General features: G+C 39.0%; 1 protein-coding gene across 6 annotated transcripts in view; it reads right to left on the reverse strand.

Moving 5' to 3' along the window:
* The window catches only part of AGBL4 (AGBL carboxypeptidase 4), a 1,466,214-nt gene that overhangs the window by 528,302 nt on the left and 916,520 nt on the right, over window positions 1-21,392 (reverse strand). For all 6 annotated transcript variants that reach the window (XM_050802234.1, XM_050802256.1, XM_050802226.1 and 3 more), the window contains one exon: window positions 669-885. In XM_050802234.1, the coding sequence (XP_050658191.1) occupies window positions 669-885 (217 nt within the window). The remainder of the gene's footprint in view (window positions 1-668; window positions 886-21,392) is intronic.

The following is a 21,392-nucleotide window of genomic DNA, read 5'->3' on the forward strand; positions in this document are numbered from 1 at the left end:
GAAGTATAAGAAAATAATTTTGTGTTGTTTTATACTACCATGTTTGTGGTAGTTTGTCACATCAGCAATAGGGAACTATTATGGAATGGGAAACTGAAATCTCTAGACCCAGGAAACTAAATCTGGAGCAGGAAAAAAGAGTCGGAAACTGATGGATGACAGAGACAGAGCACACTGTGGCCATCACAACCAAACTGCACACCACTTGCTAACCTGTACTGCAGGCAAGTTTAGTTCACTAAGAAATGTGTTCTTCATATCAGAAGCTCACAGTAATAAAATGCTTTCATACCTTTTGTAACACCTAGTAAAAGTCTCCTTTTCTCTCAGAGGTTTTGGGATTCACCTAACTTTTTATTTTGCTAGAGAGCTTTATCAGCTTCATTCAGAAAAACAACCATCTGTCTCATATCTTACTCTGTGACTTCTTCTCATATCTTACTATGGTGCCCCACAGTCGCAATAAATCACACAATAAAAACAATACTTTAAAGAATTGTTAAATTAATACTAATTATGTAATTGTTTAATTGTAGTTAGTAAATTATTAAAAAGTTCTGGAAAGCACCACTATTCATTATTTGCATTCCATAAAAACCCACTGCTAAGTCCCTATCCCAAGATTGCCTGTTTCTAAACGAGTAACCCAAACCTGGCACAGGCCTTACCACACTCTGGCCCAGCTGCTCCCGAAAGAAGTAATCCATGTTTCTCTTTTGCAGGCTGTCAAGGTAATGTTGGAAGCGAGTGTATGTGTATGGGTAGCAGTAAGCAAACTGGTAAATATCTTCTTCTCGGTCAAAACAAAAGGCAAAGGACATCACATAGTTCTTCCTATGGTCTGGGCAGCGGTAGTAGTAAACATTTTTGGGTGGCAGCCTTTGCCTAAAATATATAAACAAAGAAATTTGGGCATATGAGACATCTGTTCAAGCTTCAAAAGGTAACACATATAAATCAATGCCTAGTAGAAAAACTGTAACATCAAGAACCATAGGTAATGGGGCTGGGAGAATGACAACACAAACCACATAGTGTCTAAAACAGACCTGAATCTGGCAGCTCTTTGCTCACAATTCAGTGCTACCCTTTCTCAACTGTTTGGAAAATGCAAAGTTAAACAAAAATAGATACATTCTCTTCATTTGTTTATCCTTATTTTGAGCACCTAACATATGTGGCATCACATGCCCAGGCCTTGATGTACAATAATAAACAAGACAAGCAAGATCTCTGTCCTCATGGAGAATAGTGGGGAAGTGGTCAATAAAATATTAAAAATAAGTAGACAATATAATTACAGTTTCTAAAAGTGACTTGAAGGTAAATAAAGACTCTGAAGCTGTAGAGATATGAATGGGAGAGACCTACTTTTCCCGGGGAAGTCAGGTTTTTTAAATTATAAGACTAATTAAGAACTTTTAAAATAAACTCATATGCATTGTATATATTCAAGGAAGGGAAAAATATTCAACATTTCTCTAAATTATTACTGTTATTTTCTACAGAGCATTCCATGAGACTAATTTTCCACAGAAGCACTTTGGGAAATAGTGCTTTAAAATACGCTGTGTGGGCAATTTTGCTAAGCTAAACACTGAGATGCAAACAGGAAACAAAAATGTTGCAGTCATAGTTTCCATAATGTCTTTGCGTTTATCCACTTTAAAGAGTTACTCTACCCTCTCATGATTTATGATATCCAACCTCTTCATAATGTTTCCCTGCAGTGAATATCTCTTTCTATTACTTCAAATACTGCTTATCCTGCAAAACTCACCTCAAACTGTGCCCTTTCCATGATACTACATCGAAAATTCCAGGCCAGTTCAGCTCCACATTTTGTGTAACTCTTTTTTTTTTTTTTTTTTTTTTTTTTTTTATCAATTGCTTAATAAGTCTTAGCCACCAAGGTTGATTTGGAAGATCCTTAAAGGAAGGGATGCTCCTGGGGAGTGTAGATACAGTGGATGAAGGATGTAAGGCTCACCTGTATTGGCTTGGCATTCAATTGAGAAGCCATACACTACAGGGGCATATGAAGAAAAATGTGAGGAGGAAGGTATAGGAGGGGAAATTGAGAAGAACAAGAAGGGTGCCGGCTCCAGGAAGAACAACCTGGAGAAAATTGTTAACAGAACAGAGAGCATTATAACATACTAGTGTTTGCTGCAGAATCGTGTTTCTACCTTAGTGTCTTTCTGAAGCTAAGTGGCGAGGGTGGGAGGTGTAGCTGTGGGATTCCTATGGAACAGCAGTGGTTACATGGCATTGATGCCTGTACATACATTTGATTATATTAAATTTAATTAAATATTCTGGTATTTGATTATATTAGAAAAAGTGACTAAAATGATGGGCCATGGGGTCTAAGATGTGTAAGAAACTGAAAGTGCTGAGGAGGAGGACAGGATGATAGATATGCAGTCTAAGCAACAAAGAAACAGAACTTTCACATAAAAGTCAGCAGTAGTATCAAAGGTTGTTAAGAGGTGCACTTTGGCCCACCAATAGAGTCCATTTACCTCCTACTCCCAAAGCCACTGCCAATAAATATATAAATAACAGTCTTCTTATAATGGAAATATATCTTTAAGACAAATCTTATAGGCACTCCTTCTTCTAACTAGATTGCTACACTAAATTCTGGAGTTATCAGTGATGAGGTAGAGAAATGATGGCTTGGAAGGTGCATGAGGAGTGAGGAGCAAAGTGACCCTTCCTGATCCTTCTGTACGTGCAGTGTAGAAGAATGAGGATTTCTTGAGAGGGCAATGGGCGAAGTAATGTCCTCCAAGAGAGTCCCTCAGTTCATTGTTTTACTCAGCAAATATTTAAGCATCATAGACTTTTAACCAAGTCTAGTTTGGTTAAGACAAGGGGTAAAGGAAGAAGTGAACTTAAAGACTGAGGATCGAAGTGGGATTATTAACCATGGAGCTGTGTTCCAGAGGAAAAAGTGGAAAATGAAGAGGTCTGAAGAGGGAGAGGGAAGGAAGCAGTGAAGAGTCAAGATCAGAGAGAGAACAGACCAGTGCAAGGATGTGGGTATGGACAGAATACATGATGCTCTACATTTGTGATGTTATTGAAGATGCAGGAAAGTGAGGCAGGCTGGCGGCATATGCGAGTCTCAGGGCTCCTGATTTGTATTTGGGGATAATGTCTGTGAAAGTGGCCTTAATGTTTCCAGCCAGTGGTCTGTGATAGTCACTTCAGGCCCTGACTTGAAGGTCTGAGTTTAAGTCTCTTAGAGCCCTGGATGAGTATGTCTTCATTCACAAGCGGTTCCTATATTCATAAGGTCTCAGGTTATGATGCTGTTTTCAGCTCTTTATTTACCAGTATATCCAACCAGGGTATATGCTTTAAATTCTGTCACCACAGTTTTCTCTTCTTCCAGCCAAGTCCTGCAACTTGACTCTGAATGCCTGCTGTCTCCACTGAATTTGATTATGTGCTATCAGGAGAATCCATCTACTGCCTGCAGCTGTTCCAGCTCCTCTCCTGGGTGAGCCCGGATGCCTAACCTGATTAGCAGACAAAGTAGAGTTAATGGGCTCTGGGGCAATCATTCAGGGAAACTGAGATGCTGTTCAGTGCTTAGATTGTCTAGACTTTCCTAAGGATACAAACAGAAATCTATTTGAGGAGGGCTCAGCAGGCAAAATTCAAGACTTTCAAGTAATGCAAAGAATAAAGCAAAGGGGGCTGAAACTAGGGAGGAAAAAATGTCTCCTTCATTTGGGACATACTTCTGATTTTTCTCTTATTTTGTTTGTTATGTCTCAGCCATTGTATTAAGTGTTTTATATGCATTATCATTTAATCCTCACAATAACCTTATGAGCTGGGGCTGTTATCCCCTTTACACAGATAAAAAAAATTGAAGCCACGAGAGGGAAAAAAAAGATTCTCTGAGGTCACAAGATCAGTGAGCAGCAGATCCTGTATTAAACTTAGGCCAGTGTGGCTCAAAATCCTGTATTCATAATCCCTACAGTATCTTTCCATTCTCCTTTTCCCCTTGCCACCCAACTTACAGCCTTACCTTCTACTTCCAGAAAAACCTGATTTTATAGTACTCTCTTGCTAAAAAACTTTTAAGCAACTTTCTATCCTCACATTTCAGTTTGGCCCACAAGGCCTGTGATGGCCTTGTGATTCCAGCATCATCACCCATTTCACCTTCCTTGAAACCTTTGCTTTGTTTATATTCAGCTACTCATAACTCCCTAACACAATTTTGTGCCATACCTTCAATATCTCTATGTTTTGTACTTGATCTTTCCTCTACCTGAACTGCCTTCCCCACCATCTTCATACTTGGTGAACTCCTACTGATAGATGAGGCATATAGTCAATTGTCAACAAAGGTTTAAATATTTTTTAAATGAACAAATCAATGTATAAGTGACTACCCTTTAACACAGCTCTTCTCTAAAGTCTTCCCTGACTATTGAGTGGTCATTATTTTTCTCTACTTTAAAAAATGATATAAAAAGATTTTTATCATCTAGTTTGTCTCTTAACAATGAACAATAAAAGTAAATGGATATTTGGATATTTCTTCAAAGAGTAGGCTTCTTGAAAATATAAACTGTGTTACTTCTTTAACTCTAGTGATGGCATAGAGCAGTCTCGAGTAATACTTATTTATTTAAAAAGCAATGAAAAAAAGGGAATAAAACTTCTTATCCCAGAATAACATTGGTAGGCATCACAAGAAGGCAGATTCTAGTTCAGTATAGAGACTCTTTAACATTCAGCTGAAGAGAAAGTAGAGAGGGCTGCCTTACAGAGAAGTACAAGTATTAGAAGATTTAGGGGATAAAGTTCCTGTACTTGATGTGAGGTTAGACAAGGCAGACTTATGATTCCATTTAACACAGATAGTCTATGATATCCATGGAAACAATAAGATAATAATAATAATTATTATAGTACTATTTCCTAATAGCATTGACCATATGCTAGGCCATTCTAAGTACTTTATAATGTATTCACTTCTTTATTCCTCTCAACAGGCCTCTGAAGTTATTCATATTATATCAATGGTATGAAAATAAAGGTAGAGTGAAGAACCTTTATGCTTAAGCAGGTTGTTCATGACTCCCCAGAAGATCCCAGAAAGAAAATGGCCCAGCACCCAATCCTGCCAGACACCCAGGAAGATTTCAGGTCCTGTGGTGTGCGCTTTCAAGACTTGGGGACTAAAGGCTGATCCAGCTCTTGGAATAAGGCCTTGTCCTGAGTTCAATGTCTTGAGGACATCCACATGAATGAGGGAGGTCTGTAACTCACATCCTCAGATTCAGTCATGCATGACTGAATGTTCTGAGTAAGCACACATGCACACATACATACACACACACACTCTCTCATGCATGTACACACTCAACACATTCACAAACATTATTATAGCTTCTATCTCATTCTATTTCTCTGTCTATTCTCTCTCTCTATTATAGCTCCTATCTCACTACATCAATTCAAACATATTCCTGTCTCCACTATGAGAATGAGCTCTCCTGGATGGCAGGTACTACATATTGTTCATCTCTAGTTCTCCAGGACCTATACAACGGCTTATAGATGAAGTGCCAAGAATGCTTATGAATTAGATAAATATGTTTGTGAATAAATAATGTCAGCTCCACTAACATATATAGTACTCTCTCCAGTGAAACTTTAAGTCATGCCCTGAATATATCATATTCTCAAAAACCTCCTTGCCTTTTTAAATGCTGTTCTTTCTGCCTATAATTGTTATTCCCATTCTTTTCTACATAGTGCATCTCTGTACAGAGAAGTGAGGCTTAGCTCAAATGATAGTTCCTCTTTGAAGTCTTTGTCAACAACTTCAGGATGAATTAATTGCTCTAAATACTAATTGCAGACACTGCTGTGTTTCTGATTCACTTCAAAATCCTCAGCACTAGCACAGTACTTGGCCCTGAAGAGGAGCTCAACGTATTTTGTTAAATGACTGAGTTGACTTAAGAGTGAATCAATGATTCCCCTCCCATCTATCATCCTCTCTACTTTCTGTTCAGACCCCTCAGCTAAATTCCCAAAGCATCATTTTGGAGGTTACCAGAACATAGGAAGAGGTCCCAGACCTAATGCAGTACATAAGTTTTTCTAAAACAACAGCATTCTCTAGTCATCCTCAGGAGCCTTGAAAGACAGGAGTCCTAATACCCCAGTAGACACAAGCATTTTTCCTCAAATTAGCAGAAAGGGACATAACAAAATATCAGTCTTTCCAGGTTGTAAGTCTTTAAAAAGGTGTGCAAAACAAGGGGATCACAAAGTCACTCAGATATCCCCAAAGGAAGTAGCAAATTTTAAGCACCTTCTGAATCTCCATAGCTGTGCTATCTGTTTGATGTACACTACGTCTGACTGCTAAGCACATGTTCTTCCCACCATTCCAAGGCTGTGCTACCTCAGATTTATCCAGCAACGGCAGTTATAGTCTCTTGGTTCCCTTACTTCATCTACGCAGGGGATGGAAGCAAACTGGCATGTAGTTTCTCAGGCGTATTTGAAATTGAGGTAAGATTTCATTCCTTTTCCCTTCGTGAGGGCAGCTGAATCTCTCATTTGTCATCTATGCCAACACATGGCCTTTAGTCTACATTTGGCTGGAACAACCAAGGCTATCACCTAGCTTGAGCCATTTGCCCCCCTCCTTTTCCTCTTTGATGTCTGGCACAGCCAGGGACCTTGGATGGATACCCATATTCTAAATGCACCCTCCCTAGGCAAACAGGACCCATTCTAATTCCAATCCTATCTTCCTCCAAATAATTATAATAGGACTCCTGTCACCAGCACATCTATTCTTATCTCTCTCTGCACTCTGTCACAGCTAATCTCTTGGTGAGTCACAAGGAGGGGGAGAAAGAGTGAGAGAGTGCTCAGATACAGGCAACACATTTTTACACCCAGTGTCTAATCAGATTATCATCTTATCAGGGGCTGATGGGCACTCAGGGTGGGAGGAGAGAGACAGTGCTACATATTGCCAGCTGAATTTTTGATAACAAAAAGGCACTGCTCGATTCTTGAATTAACCTTTTTGTCCTACACACTGTATTATTTATTTTTCAGAGTTTATATTATATGTAGGGATTTTTTTTTTTTTTTTGGTCTGTGCCTTCTGGAGAAGGACACCCACACACTGTGGCAGCAGCTGCTTCTATTAATTCCAAGCCATTAAAAAAAATTAAAATTAAACCCAATTACTTAGGCTTGTTTAGAGCAGAGGAATAGCTGAGACTGATTATTCCCCCTGGTCATGGACAGCAACGATTCCTACCTATGGTGGCTGCTGGCAGAATGCCAATGCAGACAGAAACTCCAGGGACAGGCACCCCATGCAATGAGAGGCTATAAATCACATACTCTATCTTCTCCCATCCAGATTCCTGACAGGCAGCAAGAAGAGGAGACTGAACAAGGACCTAGGAGTTGGATTCTAGTCCAAGCTCTTGGTATATTCTTCTCCCGTGCTTCTGTATAAAATGTGGTTACTAAAAAGCATCCTGTATCCTTCTTAGGGTTGTTGTGAAACTCTTAGGTGAAAAGCACTGTGTTTTCAAAACTGTCATTTGCTGGGGTATGGGATGGTATATGAGGCAGTATTAGAATTCTGGGTGCTTTGGGATTGGGTGGTAGACCATAGCTGAAATGGGTCAGGTTTGCGCTGAAGTTTTGTATCCAAATTACTTTGTTGTTACATCATGGGTGGAATAACAATAATCATTCAGGTTGTGAAGTCACTAGACTGGAATCTCCTTGTCGCCTTGCATAGAACCTAGCATACAGAGGCACTTGATAAATATTTCAAATGAATGAGTAAATAAGTCGGTCAGTGCTGGGTTTTGAATGAACAGATAGGGCTGTGTTGAATGAACAGCTAAGGCTGTGTTCAATTCTAGCTTTGGATGTCTTTTAGAAACGCAGTCATTGTATAGCAGAACTAATGTGGGCTTAGGCTCTAATCCATTTCCATTATTACTAATCAGTCATGTAACCTTGGGACTGAGTTTCCCAATCTATAAAATGGAAATAATGTTTAGCTTATGGATTTGTTGTGAAGTTTGGAGATTAGTACCTGACACATATGGGGTGCTCAGTAAACGGTAAATGCGATACTCATCATGCTGTATGTGATGGATAGTTGGCATCATGTTCCTTCTTGGTTGGGAACGATGAATTCCAAGTTTGCACTAAGCGTGCTTAGGGCATGAAATGGACAGAGCAAGTCAAGATAGGGGGTTAAGGAAAAAGTGAAAACGGATGGGGTCTTAATTTAAAAACATGCCTATTAACTAAAAACAGTGATAACCTGTTTTCTCTTCTTGACTTTTTGCAGACCCAAAGTAACCGATATCCACCTTTCAAGGAATGTGCTCTCTGATCAAACTAAATGTATCTGGATACAGGAGGGCAGTTAGCACCTTCAGTTCCCAAATGGTGGTGTGAGGAGTATTCAAAGATTTCGTCCCTGCTGGCAGCTTGTTGTACCAGTCAACTGTGCTGTGGCCCATGCTGTAACCTTCAAGATACGTGGAGCCTCCAAGCTACTAGTTAGTGGGATCAATAGGAAATGTGGAAAATAATTGGTCAGGAGATTTTGAAATATGCCTGGGAAACAGAAACTAAGTAGTCCTGCTTATAGTGAATAGTCTGAATGCTCTTGACACATTTATCCCAGGGTGTAATCTAAAATTATGCATTTATTTTCTTGTTTAGTTAAAATTCTTGAAAATTTTTTTTATCTGTTACCCTTTTACCAGCAATGAGCTCAAAACTATAAAAGTGTATGTTTTAGGAAAGCTAACTACAAAATTTCCATTTCTCATGACATGCAATGATAAGTACATAACTTGTACAAAACATTTGTTACTGTTTATGATCCTGATAGGGATGTACTGATAACATGCCCACATACACATCAGAAGACACAAATCTGCTGAAGAAACATCATCTACTTAAATAGTTAATACTTATTTTTGAAAAACTTATGCCAAAATACTACAATTTACACATGTAAAAGCAGAAGCATAGAAGAAGCATGATTGAAATTATTCTACAACAGTCATTTGCTCTAAATGAAAAGCCAGACATCAGCGCTATACTACATATAACTTCTGATGTCTGGCTTATTATTTAGAGTACATGACTATTTTAAAATAATTTTGATCATTTCCAATTCCAAGTTCCCTTGGGTATGAAGTGGTAGCTGTCAATGTCTTTTCTCAATTAGCAGAAGAACTAAAACCAGCAGTTTTAAATCAAAGTCAACAGATATATCAAACAGAAAATAATTTAACTGAATTCCAATATAATTCAATTATTTTCATCCAATTCACGTAACCAAAGTAAAGCTTTTGGAAATTCGTTCTATTGAAGCTAAAATGCTGTCTTGGTAGTACTGATACAGCTTATTCATTTTCAAAAGTTAAACATTAAAGAAAAAATTATTTTAGGGCAATATGAATACAATTGGTATTTTTTGAAATTGGTGAAAACAACATACTCGTTAAATCAGCAAACCTATTTTGGTTTGGTGAAAGCAATGTACTTGTTAAATCAACAAACCTATGGAGTAAAATTTATTTTGAATTGGTTTGAGGTGTCTACATAATTCATAATTGCATCCAAACAAGCTTCTATTTTCTATCTTCAAAATAGAAGCCATAGTTGTCAAAATGTATCCAAACAGAACTATACAATTTTTGTATGAAGCTAACATTAAACTATACGTGAAAAAAATGTTTTTATAAAGTTTCAGAAAGGCAGACCACACTTTCTGTCTTTATTATCTGACATCAATGTGATTTCAGAAATTTTGAGTCTTTAATAAAGGCTCAAAATTTTGTTAATCTACATTGATTTTGTACTTTTTGTTTGTTATTGTTAATGAGACTTTTACATCTTGGGTGTCTTTTGTTCAAAATCAATTGGCAATCTTTAATCAAATATTCAATAAATGAAGCACGAAAGTGCTTCAGCTTTTAAAGCTTTTATCAATTTGCAATTATTTAAAATAAAGCCTGCAAACAAGAAGATATGACAGTTGTCTTTACAAAAGCAAGAAAGAAATTGCACAAACTAAATGGTGAAAGCAAAATTGAAATACAAGATTAAATTTTGAAATTCTATGATTTTACTTTGGGATAACAGCTTATTAGGAGAGTCTTTTGATGAAGCTCCTATTTTTAATTGTACATTTATGTGTTGTACTAGAGTGGAACAAAATTGAGAAGGCCTTCAGTTTTATAATATCTACATTTGGTGAACATTTAAAAGAATGAAGAAGAAGCATCTCATTTGACAAATTTTGTTTTATAAAAAAAATCAAAGAAAAATTTCCTGAAGAGAGTAAATAAGGAAGTAACTGTATAAATATTTGGACTGAAATATTTATATATTTCAGTACTAAAAAGCTTACACCTAGGAATGTCCCTTATTTAGAAAATGTGCTCTAAGTTTATCAGGAAGGTACCTCAGTACCTATAGAGAAAATGCCCTTTTAATTTAAGTATAGTATGTTGTATAAAGAATAATTAATTGAATGTGTCAACAGTTTCAAACTTATTCATCATAATATGTAACTCTAAGAAGATTAAAGGCAAAGGCAATGTCATCAAAAACTAAAAATCATTAGAACATATTAGAAAAAAAATTCTTCATAAAAATATCAATGACATAGTGTTAGATATAGGTGTAGCTAAGAAACTGAGTAAAGCATATGAATGTATGCCAAATAAATTACTTTGATTTTAAGAAAATAAATATGTTTTTAAACATTTTTGCTTTAATGTACATGGATGCCTATTAATTTTATTTTTAGATTACATTTTATTTTTAAAAATAGATTTTGAAAATAATTATTTTGTAAGTCTAATGTAATAAAATCAATTTTGTTTCAAAAAACAATATTTCAAAAAATATACACTTTTTTTTTAGTTCTCCTATTCACTTTCAGTTGGAATGATAAATTACATGGTCATTCTATCCAACTGCCAACCTGATTGCTTCTCTTGGATGTCTCAAAGTTACCTCAAATTTATCCTGATTAAAATTAATCTCCTGACATGCCCCAAATCTGGGCTTCTAAAAGTGCTCCTATCTCAGTGAATAGCTTCAACATCTACATCCAGCCAATTGTATAAACCAGAAACCTGAGTTAACTTTAACTTTCTTTCACCCTTCAATAAATACTGCCTGTTTTATTTGTCAATAAAAAATTAAAAAAATATATTGCCCAAGAGCTTCCCATGTTGGCACTTTTCTAGCTGTTGTAGAAGCAGAAGGAGAAAAAAAAGCAATTCTATGCTTTCATGGAACTTAAATTCTAATGGGAAAGAGAGATAAACAAACAAATCAATGTATAATGTAGTATAAGGTAATGGTAAGTATAATGAATGAAAAAGCAAGACAAGGGGATAGAGGGTAACATAGGGACTGTTAAATTAGGATGGCCAGAGAGGTGACCATTTAGTAGAACTCAAAGTAAGGAAATAAACTATACATATAATTGGAAAAACAGTGAGCCAGAGAGAACAGCAAGGATAAAGGTCCAAGGGCAGAAATAAGTTTCTGTGTCTCTAGGAATAGTAAGAATGTCAGTGTGAATAAGTATGAATAAGTGATGAGGAGACTGGCAGAAAATCAGTTAGAAAGTGGGGGAGGGGACTAGATTATAGGGCCTTGTGGTCTTTGGTAAGAGTTTTATCTGGGGGTTGGGAGGAGTGAAAGCAAGACCAGTGGGTAGCTATCGTGGCCGTCCAGGCAAGGTATAATAATGGGTTAAGTAAAGGAAGAAGCTGTGGAGCGGATAAGAAGTGAGATTTGGAATCTGTTTCAAAGGTAGTCTACAGGATTTGTTGATGGATTGGATATGAAAATGTCAAAAAGTACGAGCAAAGTCAATAATGATATTAAATTTTTTTTAGCTTGATATCATTTACTGAAATTTTCACATCTCACTAAGGTCTTAAGTTCTCTAAAAGACTTTAAATTTCTCTTTCTCCAAAAGATATTTCCAATCTGTCTACTTGTCTACATTTCCTTGTTTTGGCTAGTTTGCTGAAAAAAGTATTCTAGTCTGCCCAGCTTCCTTTTTCCTACTTTTCCCCTCTCAGTTCCCTTCTCTGCATAGCCTTTTGAAAGCCTAATTGGGCCAGAGTGGTGGCTCATGTTTGTAAATCCAACACTTTTGGAGATCAAGGCAGGTGGATCCCTTGAACTCAGGAATTTGAGATGAGCCTGGGCAACATGGCAAAAGTCCATCTCTACCAAAAAAAAAAAGAAAAGAAAAAAAATTACAAAAGTTAGCCAGGTATGGTGGCACAAACCTATAGTCCCAGCTACTTGTGGGGCTGAGGTGGGATAACCACCTGAGCCCAGGAGGTTAAGGCTTCAGTGAGCCATGATTGTGCCACAGCCCTCCAGCCTGGATAACAATAAAACCCTGTCTCAAAACAAAAAAAGAAAAAGAACAAAAAAGTTTAATTGGATCATGTCACTTCCTAGATTAAAATTCATAATTTCCAGTTATGCTGGAATAAAATCCAAACTCTTTTTTACTTCCTCAGATGCACCCACTTCATAGTTTTATCTCAAGACCTTTGAACACTTTTCCTTCCATTCATTCTATTCTCCATACTAACTTCTTCCTTTGCCTAGCTGGTTTCTACCCATCTTTTTTGTTTTAGCTTCTGCTAATCTCCCTCAGAGCAACTAGATCCTTTTCTCAAAGCATTATCTCAATTTATCATTATGAATGTATGGTGCTTGTTTGTTTATTATTTACATGTCCAACTAGGTTGTAATTTGTATGTGGGTAGGGACAGTATCTGTTTTTGCTCACTAATGAATAATCTAGCATATGATGGTACCTGACACATGGAATACTCACAGTAGAGATCTGTTAACTGAATGGAGTGAATGTGTGTTGGTGAGGGGATAATGCCAGAGAGGAAGAGGGCTGACTGTCTGTGCCCTGCCATTTCTAGGTCCATGATTGGCTAGAGGGTTTCTTGCAGAGCTGGGTATGGTTGGGTATTGTGGTGGAGGGGCTTCTCCAGGAAGCTATTCCATGAGTAAGATTTTCCCCAAGTTTCATATAGTGCTTCTCTCAGAGAAATGATAAAGGATTAGTCATCCATATGGCTTCCTTCCTCTTCCTCTACAGTGACAGGATCCTGCATAATGTACTATCCTGGTTTGTTTCTAGATTGCTCTTTTTTCTCTTTCCAGCCCGATACAGTTTGGCTGTGTCCCCACCCAAATCTCATCTGGAATTATAGTTCCCATAATTGCCACATCATGGTAGAGACCCGGTAGGAGGTAATTGAATCATGGGGGCAGTTACCCCCATGCCGTTGTTCTTATGATAGTGAGTGAGTTCTCACAAGATCTGATTGTTTTATAAGGGGCTTTTCCCTCTTTGCTCAGCACTCCTCCTTCTTGCCATCATGTGAAGGACATGTTTGCTTTCCCTTCAGCTATGACTGCAAGTTTCCTGAGGCCTTCCCAGTCATGTGGAACTGTGAGCCAATTAAACCTCTTTCCTTTCTAAATTACCCAGTTTTGGGTATTTCTTCATAGCAGCCTGAGAAAGAACTAATACGGTAAATTAGTATCACAGAGAGTGGGGCACTGCTGTAAAGATACCCCAAAATGTAGAACTGGGTAACAGGCAGAGGTTGGAACAGTGTAAAGGGCTCAGAAGAAGACAGGAAAATGTGGGAATGTTTGGAACTTCCTAGAGACTTGTTGAATGACTTTGGCCAAAATGCCAATAGTGATATTGACAATGAAATCTAGCCTGAGGTGGTCTCAGATGGAGATGAGGAATTTTTTGGGAACTGGAGTAAAGGTGACTCTTGTTATGCAAAGAGACTGGTGGCATTTTGCCCTGCCCTAGAGATGTATGGAACTTTGAACTTGAGAGAGGTGATTTAGCATATCTGGCAGAAGAAATTTCTAAATGGCAAAGGGTTCAAGAAGCAGCAAAGCACAAAAGTTTGGAAAATTTGCAGGCTAATGATGCAACAAAAAAGGAAAAACCCATTTTCTGGGGAGAAATTCAAGCCTGCTGCAGAAATTTGCATAAGTAACAAGGAGCCAAATGTTAATCACCAAGAAATGGGGAAAATGTCTCCAAGGCATGTCAGAGACCTTCACAGCAGCCCCTCTTATCACAGGCCCAAAGGCATAGGAGGGAAAAAATGGTTTCATGGGCAGGGCCCAGGGACGCCTGCTCTGTGCAGCCTTGGGACATGCTGTCCTGCTCCCAGCTGCTTCAGCTCCAGCCATGGCTAAATGGGGCCAAGGTACAACTTGGGGCATTGCTTCAGAGGGCACAAACTCCAAACCTGGGCAGCTTCCATGTGGTGTTGGGCCTGTGGGCACACAGAAGTCAAGAATTGAGGTTTGGGGACCTCTGTCTAGATTTCAGAGGATGTATGGAAATTCCTGGATGTCCAGGCAAAAGTTTGCTACAGGGGCAGAGCCCTCATGGAGAACCTCCGCTAGGGCAGTGTGAAAAGGAAATGTGGGGTTGGAGCCCCCACACAGAGTTCCCACTGGGGCACTGCCTAGTGGAGCTGTGAGAAGAAGGCCACCATCTTCCAGACCCCAGAATGGTACATCCACCAACAGCTTGCACCATGCACCTGGAAAAGTCACAGACAATGCCAGCCTGTGAAAGCAGCCAGAAGGGGGATTGTACCCTGCAAAGCCACAGGGGCTTTGGCAGCTCTAAGGCCATGGAAGCCCACCTCTTGCATCAGCGTGACCTGTATGTGAGACATGGAGTCAAAGGAGATCATTTTGGAACTTTAACATTTAGTGACTGCCCTACTGGATTTCAGCCTTGCATGGGGCCTGTTGCCCTTTTGATTTGGCCAATTTCTCCCATTTGGAAGGGGTGTATTTACCCAATGCCTGTACCCCCAGTGTATCTAGGAAGTAACTAACTTGCTTTTGATTGTGCAGGCTCATAGGCAGAAGGGACTTACCTTGTTTCAGATGAGACTTTGTACCTGGACATTTGGGTTAATGCTGGAATGAGTTAAGACTTTGGGGGGCTGTTGGGAAGGCATGATTATGTTTTGAAATGTGAGAATTTGAGATTTGGGAGGAGCCAAGGGAGGAATAATATGGTTTGGCTGTGTCCCCACCCAATCTCATCTTTAATTGTACTTCCCATAATCCCCATATGTTGTGCAAGGGACCCTGTGGTAGGTAATTGAATCATGGGGGTGGTTACCTCCATGTTGCTGTTCTCATGATAGTGAGTGATGGTCTTATAAGGCACTTTTCCTTCTTTGCTTGGCACTTCTTTCTGTCATTATGTGAAGAAGGATATGTTTGCATCCTCTTCTGCCATGATTTTAAGTTTCCTGATGCCTCCCCAGCCATGTGGAACTGTGAGTCAATTAAACCTCTTTCCTTTATAAACTACCCAATATGGGGCAGTTCTTTATAGCAATGTGAGAACAGACTAATACACAGCCTCATGAGATAAGAGATTTTAAGCAGGAGTATTCATTGTCACTGAACCCTAACATGTGAGGACCTGCTGTGAGATTTTTCAGCTTGTAGACATAGAGCTAAGCTTGGTTACTAAGAGGGGTGGGGCAGTGGTGCTGGTTTTTAAGATCTCAACATAATGACCCCCAGCACAAAGTGGTTACAGATTGTCCACCTGCACACACTGAGTGGGGTCATATAGGCTAGATATAAACAAGGTTAAGTGTGCTTAAAAACAGACAAAGAAATATAGGAAAATAGGACAATATAGAGCCCTATGTGATTTGTCATCTCCCTGGACCCTTGTCCTCCCTCCACTTCCAATCTCAGTTCAAGGAATGCTTGTTCACTGAACTGAGCCCCCAGTAGAAAGACTGAAGAATAGATCATGAGAGTAGATTCAAGTGATCTGGAGTCCAAGAAAGCCAGGAAATGGGCTAACTTCCAGGTTGTCAAATCCAGGGAACTTAGTAAAAAAGTAATATGAAAACTGAGTTGGTCCAAAAACTAGGTTTCCAAACTCAGCAGGGGACAGGGAATGAGATAATGAGGTTGGAGCCAAGACTGAGTCAGCAGCTGAGGAAGTAGACTGCCGAGGAGAAGAATGAGGAGGGGCAGAAGGCATAAGTAGCCAATGACTTTCAGCTTTCCTGGGGGCGAAGGTACAATCACAGTCTGAAGTAGATGAAGATGTGATCAGAATCAATGAGGCGGGGAGTAGGATTACTTAGCAGAGATGACATACCATGTTCCAAGCTAGGTCATGCAGAAATTATTCTCTCTATGAGAAAGGAAATCAGGAGTGAGAGCTAACCTACCAGGAATGAAAGGCTGGCACAGATACATGGGGAAGCAGATGAGGATCTTGAGGAGATATCCCCTTGAATGTCAGTCTCCAGACAGCAGGTGAGGAAGCCAAACCCAGTCCATTGCTCCATGTGAAAAATCAGGTATGAGATCTGGGCTGGAGAAGCAAAGCACTGACTGAAGAACGATATGGCACAGCCCTGGGAATGTCTGATACAGAGAAAGGAATTCCTACCTAATGGTGCCAGAAGAATTACTGTAGTAGTATGACCAGCAGGCTGGATTCAGCAACAAGCATCAGATTATCAACGTCAGAACAAGTAGAGGGTTTGGAACTGAGATTGACACAGAAGTCAGAGGTAAGGGTAAAGCAAAAGCCCACAATATAGGTAGGAGGCCAAGTAAGGTCAAGCCACTTGTGATTCTTGGAAAAAAGTCCTGAGGATAGAAGGAGCCTTCATCTTGTTGGCAGAGCCTCTTACTGTCTGTAGGATGGGACTAACCCCCAGATATATCTAGGCGTAAGTCAACCAGTGACCTGAATTGTCAAACCACTGGAGCCTACCAACATTTTAATTCTCTAGAGCAGGGGTCCCCAACCCCTGGGGCCATGGACAGGCCACACAGCAGGAGGCGAGCTGTAGGTGAGTAAGCATTACTCCTTGAGCTCCACCTCCTGTCAGATCAGTGGTGGCATTAGATTTTCATAGGAGTGTAAACTCTATTGTGAACTGTGCATGGAAGGGATCTAGGTTGCACACTCCTTATGAGAATTTAACTAATGCCTGATGATCTGAGGTGAAACAGATTCATCCCAAAACCATCTCCACATCCCCAACCACCATCGGTGGAAAAATTGTCTTCCATGAAACGGGTTACTGGTGCCAAAAAGGCTGGGGTCCGCTGCTCTAGAGATTCTTTATACGTCAACAGTTATGTATCTTTGGTCTCGCTTCCTCTAGGAAGTCCTCCTTCCACCTAGATTAGCTATGCCCACTCCTCACCCTCTCTCAGCTCCATGATCACTTTAATACCCTATCACAGCATGCATCATACTTCATTATGACTTACTATTGCTCTTCTTTGTTCCATTAGAGTAGGTCCATGTTTCTATTTGTACACTATGAATCACTAGTGGCTAATCCAAGTCTGGTACATAATAATCACTAAGTACACACTTTGAATTCATTGAATTAATGAATGCCTGAATGAGAGTGTTAATAAGATAGGGAGAAGCAACAGATAAGGTTGAAAAGGAAGGTGGAGGCCATAGGATACAGCATAACATGTAAGCCATGTTGTGGAGTAAAGATTTACCCCCAAAGAAGGGAAGAGATACAGAGGATTTTAATCATGTTCTCAATGACCCCTTATACACAAAGGCCATTGGCACCCAAGGTATCACCACTGATACCCAGTTAGGCTATTCCTTCACTGAGTAACTTGTCGAAATGCTGATTCAAAGGAGTCAGCTGTGACATCTTGGCCTTCATCACATGCACGAATGCCTTTAAATCAATTTCTCAGTGCCCATCATCTGCCTGTGTATGGCATAGCTTCCTTTCTACACCACTGATCTTCACACAGTTAAAAATTATGTGAAAAGCTTTCATACTTCAGTAGATTTATTAATCTTAGAAGCTCTGAATTCACGTATTTCACAACCTCCTACTTTTTAGGGTTATTATGTTAGTTAAAATAATAACATGGACTCAGTAAAGAGCTTTTGGTAATTGAAATGAGTAAATGAACTCAGCTACCAGCCTCCTGAAATTTGGGAATCAGAAGTATAGGAGGCAAGGAATATTTTTTTTTCATATTAGAAAAGCATAATTGTTATTTGAAAGACTTTCTTTGCAATCTATTTGGGAAGTCTATTAAGCCTTTATGCTAACACCTCTGTACACTTTTATAGAGATAGAGAACTCTAAGGATCACCCAGTGTAGTGTCTTTCAACCATTTTTCTAGTTACAAAATGCTTTCTTTGTAAGAAAGCTAGCAGAGAAGCACAACATGCAAAACCAAACAAACAGGTAAATAGAATTTGGATGGCAAGAAACATGGCAAAGGGGTCAGGAGGTTAGGCTTGATCTGGCTCAATCTTTTTTATTTTATAACTGAAGCCTATAGAGATAAATGATTGGGCTGAAGCCACACTGGAGTTTAGAAGCAGAGCTTAAGAACTGTGCCTCCAATTATATTAGTTTTGTTCATTCATCAAACAAATATTTGTCAAGTACTGTTCTTGATGCTAAAGATAAATTAGTTTATAAAACAAGGTTTCTGTTTTTACGGGCAAGAACAAATATACAAACATATATGGCAGGTGGTGACAAGTGATATGAGAGGAAAAAAGACAGCAGAAAGGAATAGAAAGTAGAAGAAGGGATGGTAGGTTTGTTACACAGGGTTGTGAAGAAAGGCCTTTCTGATGAGGTAACATTTGAATAAAGAGAAGAAGTAGGCCTGTTGGATTTCTAGAGGAAGACTGTTGCATGCGGAGGGAATAGCAAGTGCCACTGATGTTTCCCTGTTGCTCCTGTTCCTCCAGGACAGAGCATCTGCTAGCCACCAGGAACTGCATTTGCTCTTTTACATGCATAGAAGTTCAGAGCAGTAGTGAGAACAGAGATATTAGAGGCTAACAGGTCTGGTTTTGAATCCAGGCTTTGCCAGGCATTTAATTATGCCATGTTGGGCAAGTGGCTTATCTTCTTTCACCTTCAATTTTCTGATTTGTAAAATGGGAATGGTAGAATTTTTCTCATATATTTATTCAAAGCATCTAATAATAAAATACAGGTAAAGCTCTTAACATAAATACCAGTAGGCTACAGTTGGTAGCTGTCAGTATTGTCCAATTTTCTTTATATGAACAAAGAATTTAGGTTGTAGTGGACATTAGTAAATTTTGGCTGCTCCACATCTATTTCCTCTTCTCAATAGCAAATTATTTCCTATGCTTAAATGACTCCTTCTCTGTTTGGTATACTTTGGTGGGGTCATAAGTAAAAGGCCTTGCTGTTCCTTGCCAAAGCACATGCACTATCAAGGCAAATTAGACAGGCTCTCCATGGAATCTGCATCTTCAGCAGAGAGAACTTGGTGTTCCTTTATATTTTGACCAGATTGTTAGACTTAAGGGCCACTTTCGTGGCTTATTCTCCTTAATACTAAAGCTCTTTGCTTCATTCACACCCTCAGGTCTAGGTCTCTACTTCCCATTGATTCTGTGAGTCCTCAATATCCTTCAAAGGTATTTCTTTTGTCTAAGTTAAACAAAATAGATTTCTATTCTTAGCAATTAAAGAAATTGTATCTTATACACTTATACCTAACCAAAATAATTGGAGACAATGAAAACACCAATATAAGCCACATTTGCCTTTAAATAATTGGAATTACATTTTAGAACAATAATGTTGAGAAAGAAAAATTTGAATTTCATATACAGTCTTTGTACTCATTTACCTCTCTGAAAAGCAATTTACCCAACTAAAAACCAAGAAGATTATATTAAAAACATAGCAAAACAAGATTAAACTAACTGATTCTAAAAGGATCTTACTAGAATTGACATTATAGGATTCCAAATCCATAAGGTTATAATTCTAAGAATTTTATTATAATGTTATTAGTTTTATAAGTCATCTTCAAAACTTTAATCAAAGGCCAGTAAGAAAAAAATTTCAGGTCATATTATAACTTCAAATCACACCATGTAGGCAGCTGCCTATTTTACCTCTATGTAGGAGTAACTCAGACATTCAATTGCTTTTTTGGTTGAATAAGAAATAGAATGTGGTAGGAGAGATGTGATGTGTCCACTGAAAGATGTCATTTAAGATCACACATCTAGTCAATGGCAGCTAGACGGGGGCTTCAATTCCAGAGGCTAACTTAAACAATACACTATCCTGCCTCTGTGGACATACTAAATAATGTGGATGTTCACAGGAGACATAGGTGGGGTGAAGACAGAAAGAATCAAGGTGATTCCTGAAGAGAGTGGCTTCAAACTGAATTTTGACAGTGGGATAAAATGTAGTTTTATTCAAATGGAAAGAAAGACTTCTTAGACAGAGGATATAGTTTATGCGAAGGAGCAGAGATGAGAGTGTACACAATGTATCCAAAGTAACTGAGCACTGCAGCTGAAGCACAGGTTTCATGGGGGAATAATTGGTGAGAAGTCTAAAGAGGAGTCTGAACCAAGTTGCAGAAAATGGAGTGGGATTTGAAGGTCAGACTAATGAATATCATCAAGCCACTGTATTATCCATATGCTCTACTTTCTCCAAAGTAGAACATTGCATCATTTTTCCTGCATTGCTTCTGCATTCTCTGTCTTGCCTAAAATGGCACCAAAGAAAGTTGATCTAGAAAATTATCAAAGCTCCACATAGTGAACTTCTGAGAAGTGTCCGCTAAAATAGAAGAAAAGGGTAAGATTCCTTTTCCAAGCAGGACTATTGAACAGCAGCCAGCTTCTTAACAGAAGCATTCAAAACCAGCCCATTCCTTTCTGAGAAAGTTCTAGGAGGAACCCTAGTTCTAGGTGTCGCATTTGGGGAAAACATGGGGAAAGTGGTGTTGAGTGTTAAAAGAGGACGGTTCTGACAGTAGGGTGGTTACCATCCTTCTCCTTAAGCTGATCTTCTGTCTTGAAGCATAAGACTGAAAAAGTGTTCTGCAAGCTGACAAGTGATTGCTATAAGGGGAGAAAGAAGAAGAGAAAAAAATAAATCCCATGGAGTGAAGACAAAGGTGATGGGATCAAGGGGCAAATAGGAGAGAGGCCTTAATGGAAGATTTACATGAGAGCATGGCTTGTATCAGTTCCAGAGGTAGCAATGACTTGGAGAATAAATCTGGCAGTGGTTCCTATTCTTTTGGGCTGAGACCTCATAGAATATGACACTTCTTAAAAATGAGTCCCACTTGGCTGGGCGCAGTGGCTCATGCCTATAATCCCAGCACTTTGGGAGGCCAAGGCGGGTGGATCACGAGGTCAGGAGATCGA

The sequence above is a fragment of the Macaca thibetana genome, chromosome 1, assembly GCF_024542745.1.
Source record: "Macaca thibetana thibetana isolate TM-01 chromosome 1, ASM2454274v1, whole genome shotgun sequence".
Lineage (NCBI taxonomy): Eukaryota > Metazoa > Chordata > Mammalia > Primates > Cercopithecidae > Macaca > Macaca thibetana.